Here is a 9329-nt window from a genome sequence, read left to right on the forward strand (position 1 = left end):
TATTGTCTAATTAACATCATTTAACTCTTGTGCATATACATGCACAAAAAAGAGGCAAACTTTCCATGTCATGTCTGGAAATTAATCCTTTTGATTTACCAGTGGTTTTGTAATGACGGTATCTACAATTCAACTTCAGAATCGCAGCTCAACAATCTTCACATTCCCAAAGGTTGAAAGATGTGAGTATAGTAACATAGAACCACGTCAGCGTTACCACCAGAAACAAGAGCTGGTGAGTGCAGTGCAGTGCAGAACGGCACAGCACAGCTCAGCACAGCACAGCTCAGCTCAGCTCAGCTCAGCACAGCTCAGCACAGCACAGCACAGAGCAGGGTAGAGCGGTGGTGGTGGGAATGAAATACAGATGGAGTGAAATCCAAACAGAGAGGCTCCTGGCCCGTGATGGCAGAGGACTGCTCCACTGCCTCAGTGCCATGTGTTTATCAGCCCCATTAATATGGATGGGGCCGAGGCCCGCTGGAATATGGAGAAGAGAGGACCAGGCACTGGAAGACTTCAGGAGAGCTGCGGAGGAGGCTTTTTTTGGGGAGGGACCCAGGCTTGCTGCCACTCTCCCATCCCACCCACCCTCACCATCACCCCCCAATGCATCAAATCTATTTTGACAGTCAGTGTCCAACTGCTGCACAGAGCATGAATACAGAATGGACAGGAGGAGTAGAGAGTGAGTGAGTGAATGAATGAGGGAGTGAATGAGGGAATGAATGAGGGAGTGAATGAGGGAATGAATGAGGGAATGAATGAGGGAGTGAATGAGGGAATGAGTGTGAGTGAATTAATGAGGGAGTGAGTGAGTGAGTAAGTGAGTGAATGGGGGAGTGAGTGAGTGAATGAAGTAAGTAAGTGCTCTCACTGCTGTAGATAATTAAAAATAGGACCTGTCCTCCGAGCCGAGTCCAAAAAGAAAAGAAGGTGGGAGAGTGGGTGGGACAGGTGGACAGGTGGTGGTGATGGTGGTGGTGGTGGTGGTGGTTTGAGGCGGTGAGTAAGGTCTCAGTAACAGCATGTTCCAGTATCTCTTTATCACGAACCTGAAGAGAATGTCAGAGGGGGAATGGAGATTCAGCAGCAGCCCCTGGGAGGTGCCTTGATGACTGGAAGTGCCGTGCAGAGCAGACAGGAGGACTGAGATGCAGTCTCATCTCAGGAAACACACACACACACACACACACACACTTTCTCTCTCTGTTCCCTCTGCCTCAGGATCCTTATGTGCAGTTACAGGCCCAATCACCGGCCTCTCTCCCATACTGCTATATGCTCCGGAGCTGTAAACAGATGCATTAAAAAAAAAACACACAAACACACACACACACACACACACACACACACACACACACACACACACACACACACACACACACACACAAACACACACATACACCGTAAAAATTGAGTGCAACACACGACATATACATATATGTATGTCAAAACACAGGACCAGCAAAACATTTTAATTATGTATGCGGCATAGTTCACCTGAAACCACAAAAATATTTGCGCACACACACAGGCACACACACAGACACACTCTCTCTCACCCACTCAAATACAAACACAAATTCTCATTGCAAATACACTGAAGACTACTATGCTATGACTCAATGTTATATATAAATAAATAAGAAGGGGAAAAATCTTAGCTGGAGGAAATAAACAGTGTGGCTTGTAACACAAATCCTCTTTAATCCAGCAGCCTCCATTCGGACTTGATTCGGGAGTGGGTACATTAATATTCTATGGGAGAACGTAAAAGGCCTCACTCACAGAATAAATGATTCCCCCTCCTGTTCTTTATTTTTCTTTAAAAAAAAACAAACAAACAGAAAAATAGAGAAGAAAAAAAGAAATAAACTTTCAGGTTTACTCGGACATATCAGGGCAGGGCGGCTGTGCTGTGCTGTAGCTGGTTATCTCTGTGTGCTGCGCGTGCTGGCGAGAGGCAGCCACTTTTCTCAGTGTGCGGGAGGAGCCCCACGCGGCAGCACTCTGCGGGCGTACGAGAGCAGCGGCGGTAATCAGAGAGCGGCCCGGGCTCGTCCTCGCTCTACCTGCTTCATCGCTGAAGCCTCCTCGAGCCGAGACAGAGACAGAGACAGAGCCTCAGCCTCAGCCAGCCCTGCCATGTTGTCGCTCGCTCGCTCGCTCGCTCCCGCCCCGGCGAATACAGTGAGTAGGCTTGGTGCACAGCACTACACAGCTGCCATGCCTCCTCTCCTCCCCCCTCCCCTCCCCTCCCCTCCCCGGCAGTTAGGTGAATGCGAGGCATTATCTGTAAAGCGCTTTGGAGTGCTTGGCAGAGGAGAGAGGTGCTATATAAAACCGTGCTCCATCACGCCTACGGATCTCCAGCCTGCCTGCCAGTCAGCTCTCTCTGGTGGGCAGAAGCAAACGCTCTCCCACCTCCGAAAGTCACTCAGCCTTCCACGCAAACTCTCCGCTCCACGCATCAACCCCCCCCCCCCTTCCCCTCCCTCCATCCCCCCATCCCATTCTCTCTTCCCTCCATCCCACCCAGCCCCACAGCACTGTTTACCACTTATCGCTTCATTACCAATTAACATCCTACGTGAGAGCAGCCACTCAGTCATTTAGTGCCAGAGGAGAGGGAGTGGCAAGAGGGAGAGAGAGAGAGAGAGAGAAGAGGAGAGAAAGAGAGATAGAAAAAGCAATTAATCTATTAGTTTATTTTGTCAGTGTTAACCCCCTCACACAGCACTCTACTGAAATGAATGTACATGCTTGTATCTGTATGTGTGTGCACACATCTTGTATTTGTGTGTGTGTGTGTGTGTGTGTGTATGTGTGTCTGTTTGGGGTGTGTGTGGTTATGACACTCCCATCATGATTCTGCCCATGGGGTCTTGCGCTGCTGTCAATTCATTCAATACTTCCAAACCGCCCCGCTAGAAAAAAACAATCACTTTCAGCCAATCAGCTTTGCAGCCCTCCGCATTATGAAAAGCCTTTTAAAAGAACTGGTGGTTTAGGTGTCACCGTGGCGATAGGGGGTGTGCCTGAAGGTGCCTCAGTGTGATCAATAGCAATCACAAACACAAAACACAAAGCTAAACAAAATAAAAACAAGTGTGTGTTTTTTTTTCCCCTCTCTCTCTGGCGGAACGTGGACAGACTTAACAACCTGGGGGGCGTCTTGACAAACGGCGAGCACAAGGTGGGTGCCAGCTCTGGAGTGACACGCATTGATCCTTTTAAAGCATTTTATGGTGAGCACCATTGATTACAGCGGAGCATCATTAGAGTGAGGCTGATGGGCGAGAGAAGAGCTCAACTCGTCTAAAGGAGAAGGTCATAAAACACGCTTGTCCAGAATGGGGGTCTTTAAAGGGCATTTTGTTTAAATGTGCTGTCTGTGTGAGTGCTCTCTCTCTCTCTCTCTCTTTGTGTGTGTGTGTGTGTGTGTGTGTAGTACCCACTTTCACTTTAATGGTATTGTGCCACACCGCACTGCCCGTTAAAAGGCCTCACTGTTGTTTGACGGGCTGTCAGGCTACTCCATCTGTGCTGGTGAATGCATGCGTTTGTATCTGTCACTGTTTATGTCGCCGTTGCCACTGCTGTTGTTGTTGTTGTTGATGATGTTGCTGCTTTTAAAAATATTTTTCACTCAAATCTATCTGCTGATAGTGCAGAATAAAAAAAGGCCCACAGGTGATTTTAAATATTGCGCTGTGACAGGTTTATGATGATAAGCAATCAGATAGTTGGCAGTGCCTCTACTTTGTGACTGGAATTATTTTGATGATAAGCAGGCAAGAGAGAGACAGTTCTGCAAAACATAGCTGCTCTGATAAGCAGCAGCAGAAAAATAATGGCAAATAGCCGAGTCTTTCATTTCGCTCCTCATATTTACTGGCCTGTGGTGACAGAATGGCATGTTAAAGCCGCTGTAAAAATTAAATATTAATTAGTCTCGTATTGTTTTGCATTTGCATTCTTATGTGACGCTTTCTGGAGGGTAATTTCCCTTTCACTCACTCTCTCCCTCTCTCTCTCTCTCTTCATCTCTCTCTCTTTCTTTCTTTCTTTCTCTCTCTCTCTCTCTCTCTCTCTCTCTCTTTCTCTCTCTCTCTCAGTCGTTTATGGGGCTGTTGACAGGTAGTGCAGTTGTGCCACAATCTCTCTCTGTCAAATTGCGGGGGATAGACACAGGTCTAGCAAAAGGCAGCCAGACCATAACAGAAGAAGGTGCCCATTCCACCCAGAGGATGACCTCTGAGAGGACAAGGGTCAAATGAGCCTCTGTGTTGTTAAAGGAACACACAAATTCTAGTTAGTATAGATAAGAGGATACAGATCCAGTCTCAATAATCATGTGCCTGACATCGTTAGCTTAGTTTAGCATAATTCACTGGAAGGGGGTTTGACCAGTTAGCCTATAGCTCCTTTTCAGCTAATTTCCCCAAAACACCTGACACGTTTCCCCCTCTTATGAAGACTGATACTGATACTGAGGATCAGACACTTGATATACTCCACAAGAAATTGTCACGACTGACAAAATTCAGCCTCACTCTGGCTCTCATTTTAAACCTCTCCCCCTAAATCCCACTCCTTTCTTCTCTTATTCTCTCTGTCTCTCCCTAAGAGAGGTGTGAGTCTGAATAATGTGCGTGGCAGGTTTGGAGGCTCACCAAACTGGCAGATGTATCTGTTGCGTGTTTTACAGCGCTGGTCATTCCAGTTGAAGGCGCTGGCAGCCTGCATCTCTACGCAGTTCCCAAAGCTGTGGACACACAGAGAGGAGAGAGGGACACCCGGTGGTCAGGGCAAGATACTACATGTAGAGGGGCACAAGAGCACAACTTCTAGGGAGCATCGAACTACAAAGGTTAGATGAAAATCGTGGTTTATCAATGCATTTCTTTGATCCCTAGATTCTTTGAACTAGAAACTGGAAAGCTAAACTAAAAGCGTAAAAGAAACTTACATCAAGAAAGTTTTTTATTCAACTGTAGGAGTTGCCTAAGGTCTATTTGTCTCAATCACTTTCTATCATTCTCCTCCCAACCACTTTTTCACCACACACATCAAAACACACACACACACACACACTCACCCACCCACACATATGTGTGCACACATACACGCACACACACGCACACACACGCACACACACACGCACGCACGCACGCACGCACGCACGCACGCACGCACGCACGCACGCACGCACGCACGCACGCACGCACGCACGCACGCACGCACGCACGCACGCACGCACGCACGCACGCACGCACGCACGCACGCACGCACGCACGCACACACACACACACACACACACACACACACACACACACACACACACACACACACACACACACACACACACACACACACACACATACCCTAGGTTATCAGGCTGTCCAAAAGCAAAGCTGGTGAAAATAGGACTCTCTCCAGTGTCCCAGCGAAAAGCATCCTTCAGGGTCTTGTACGTAAGTCCTGAGACACAAGACAAAGCCTTCCTAAAAGCCTAGCTTATGGCACTATGGTATTCATACAGTTTTTTACAATCACTTTGCTACTATTTTCAGAACCTTGATGTCATTTTTCATAACTCTAGACACAAAATTCACAACCAATGATCAAAATGCACATTTTTCAAAACTCTAACCCTTTTCTCAATTGCTTGGATACAATACACATACAACTTAGATCATTTGTTCATTCAACAAAACTCACCTGTTCAATATGATACAACTTAACATCAAAGTACTACTATTTCAAAAGGCAATTCACACATTACATTTTAAATGAGCGTCTATTCATTTCCTTACAATGATCTAACTATCAATTGATACAACTGCTCAAAATGATAACTGTTGCATTACTCTTAATACATAGTTGTATGGAAACACGAAACAGACACACAATCTTCCATGTTTACTGCAAATCATGAAAGTTTCAAGATACTGTAATGAGATTCACTGTCACCAATTAGCGTGGAGCATGAACCAATTAGACTACAATATCCATGGATGTTGCCTAATATTTTATATCTTTACATGTATATACAGTAAAATAAATATATATATTTTATATTTTCATCAGGCTGTCTTTTCTTTTCTATTTCATAGCTAATTATTTTTACTTTAATTCAAATAAACGTATGTTGTGATTGTACTGTAGTGTTTTGCATCAATATACTGTATTACAAACTTTGTTCAATGATTCCACTGTGTCTGTAGTATTCTCTCTACTATTGCAGTACTTTTACAGAGATGTGTTTACTGTACTGTTCCTGTAGTACCATAATGAAACCTGTATCACCTATTTTGTTCTACAATATCTAATGATTGTACGAACAATGACACAATGAAACTATAGGTTACTTGTGTGCGGGTGATCTATAGTTATGTTTCAGTGGCATTTCACAGTAAATTTGTTTTTTGAACCAATGATTGTGCAAGTGCAATATTTCTTTGAAGATCTGAATGCACAATCTAATGTTTTGAATATTAGATAACCTGTGTTACAAGTGGTAACCGTTTTGAGTTTTGTGTCTAGAGTTGTGGAAAATGACATCAAGGTTCTGAAAATAGTAGCAAAGCAATTGTAAAAAACTGTAATTTAGCATTTTTGTGCAGAAAAAATAACGTCAAGACTGATAAATAAAGGCGATTGCAGAGGTGATCTCATATTTCAAGCAGACCGAAAGAAGTATCATCAATCACAATAGTTCTTTGATACATTTTTCAATAAATAATGCACAAACACAAGAAAATGAACAAACACACAAATATTGAAAGGGAAAAGAGATTTACACCTTATGGACAAAAGTATTTGGAAGCTCTAACTGTTTTCATATGTGCTTGATGGCATAAATAACCCATTCTCAGTGGGCTAGTGAAGTTACAGTATTCCACAACAAACTCACCCAACGCTCATTCTCACTCAGTCTGGCAAAGGAATGGAATGTGTGTGTGTGTGTGTGTGTGTGTGTGTGTGTGTGTGTGTGTGTGTGTGTGTGTGTGTGTGTGTGTGTGTGTGTGTGTGTGTGTGTGTGTGTGTGTGTGTGTGTGTGTGCGCGCGCGTGTGTGTGTGCGCGCGCGTGTGTGTGTGTGTGAGTGCGTTTGTGTGTGTGTGCGTGTGCGTGTGTGCGTGCGTGCTCTCACCTATCCAGAAGTTCCTGGTCTCAAAGTCAGGGTCTGTCACCTCATTTGTGGTCTCCAGCTGGCTGAGGTAAAAGGCCAGGATGTCCTGCACCTTCTGATTGTGGATCTGAGCGAGAACGCCTCCTCTGTCCTGAGGTCAGAATCACCACAGAACAGCAGGGATTACGGTATGAAGATCTATGTATAAGACCAGTGTTTCTCAGCCTCTTTTCCTTGAGGGCCCCTTGCCTGTGTCTAAGACAAGCCGGGGCCCCCTACCCGAACTCCTACCCGCATATTCCACAAGACATTGTTTTATTCAACAATCGGGGTCCGGGGATGAATTACCAATGCCAGGCCTAGAGGTCAGAGGTAATAACATTACACAGAGTTTTGATTATCCAGCTGGGTGTATTATTGGGATTTTCTACATTTATTGTGCGCAAATCATTTTGGTAATCTCACAACCTCAGCCTAGGCAACATTGTGCGGACCCCCCGCAATCTCTGGCGGCCCCTATTGGGGTCCCCGGAGCCCAGGTTGGGAACCACTGTATTAGACAATAGGAATACATGTAAAATGCATTTTAATAATGCTAGTCGGATACATACAGTAGCATCATAGCAGCAACTGCATTCATTTAGTTACAAACCGTTAACATGTATCAAGTCAATGACACAAAAAAGTTCAAACCAACTCAAGCTAATGACAAAACTTTTACCTACTTACTACACTCACTATGTCATTGACAGGTAGCCCTCCAGATCATGGAGGTATTATAAGAACTGGAGAGAGGGACTAAGTCCCGCCCCCATTCATTTCAATGGCCGATGCTAGGCTAGCTACTTCAGCCAAAAAAGTTTGAAATTGGCCGCAGCCATCTTTGAGAAAATGGCGTTCCATGGGTGTCCATTTCCGTCACCAGCTAGAATGAGCCAATTAGGTTCCACGTTACAACGAGACAACATAGGTACATCGTTGATGAAGATTGGAGAGTGAGAGAAGGTGTTCGTGAACGAGCTCCTATCGTTACAGGCGCAAATTATTTGAGTTGGGATGGTGGTGGAGAAGTTTGCCCCTTGTCTCGAAATCCTATAATGTGATAGGCCTATTCATATGTCATGATATAATAAACATGGCGAGTCAATATTGAGCAAGAATTCACTTAGCATACACATAAATATGATCCCCACAGTAAATGCTTTGAACTGACTGTAGCCTAGGATTTTATGTGCGCAATAGGCTGTCTACCCGACGAAAATTACTCTTAATAAGTAGACATGGGATGTAAGAAACGTGTGGATACCAGATATGCTATTTGTGCTGCACCCAGTGTGAATTTGCAGTTTAAACCTACATTTGCAGACAGACGAAATTAAGCCAACGCATATTATAGGCTTACCGGTAGAAGCGCGCATCCATGTGTTATGTTTCGAGCAGCATGCATTTTAAGTCTGCTGTCACTGTCGGAAACTTTTGCCGTTATCTACTGTAGGCTGTGACCCCCAACGCTGCGTTGTTATGAACTAGGCTACAGGTCTGCAGCTGAGTGTTTTAAAATAGTTTTCATAGCCTAGCCTACACGACAGCGAGTAGCTTAATAATGGGTTTAGTTAGAGAATTTCTTCGCATTTCCTAGAATGTCTTATCATACCTTGCCAACTCATACATAGTCTAATGCAAATAATAGTAGGCTAACCTATTAGAACGACATTTGCTTTTTTCTTTTATTCACAAAGCCTGGTATAATGATAATGCACAGGCATCAAGTATCGGTAACTTAATCCTAGTCGTCAGTCATTTTATTTATGTCTTCTAGAATGCGTTATCAACATGGACGCGCGAGGACGCTCGTGCCGAAATCGAAACTCGTGCATGAGCTGTCTCGTGCATGCGCTGGTGCCGGATATGGTACAACCATGGAACGCCATTTTTTCAAAGATGTCGGCGGCCAAATGACATGCTAACTGGCTGAAGCTAACCCTCCAAATCCTGACCCCCTGCTCCAGATGCCTGAGAGCTAAAGGCGGAGCCATGTTACCTGGCACTGCAGCTTGGCTGTGTAGTATGTCTCCGCCTCTGGAGACACCATGAAGCATTCACCATCAATCTGCAGGTCACAGCTGTGGTAGGGGAACTGCAGCTTCTCTGCACAAACACATCAGATATCAAAATATATAAACATCAGAT

At 44.8% G+C, this 9329-nt stretch overlaps 1 protein-coding gene across 1 annotated transcript in view; it reads right to left on the reverse strand.

Annotated features, from left to right (window-relative positions):
* Positions 1–357: 357 nt before the first annotated feature.
* Positions 358–9329, reverse strand: part of LOC134095688 (C-type lectin domain family 18 member C-like) — a 20375-nt gene continuing 11403 nt past the window's right edge. The window contains exons 8-12 of the mRNA XM_062549355.1: positions 9181–9287; positions 7161–7290; positions 5391–5487; positions 4680–4771; positions 358–1292 (exon numbers count right to left, since the gene is read on the reverse strand). Of these exons, the coding sequence (XP_062405339.1) occupies positions 1255–1292; positions 4680–4771; positions 5391–5487; positions 7161–7290; positions 9181–9287 (464 nt within the window). The 3' untranslated portion in view covers positions 358–1254. The remainder of the gene's footprint in view (positions 1293–4679; positions 4772–5390; positions 5488–7160; positions 7291–9180; positions 9288–9329) is intronic.

The sequence above is a fragment of the Sardina pilchardus genome, chromosome 11 (assembly GCF_963854185.1).
Source record: "Sardina pilchardus chromosome 11, fSarPil1.1, whole genome shotgun sequence".
NCBI classification, from domain to species: domain Eukaryota; kingdom Metazoa; phylum Chordata; class Actinopteri; order Clupeiformes; family Clupeidae; genus Sardina; species Sardina pilchardus.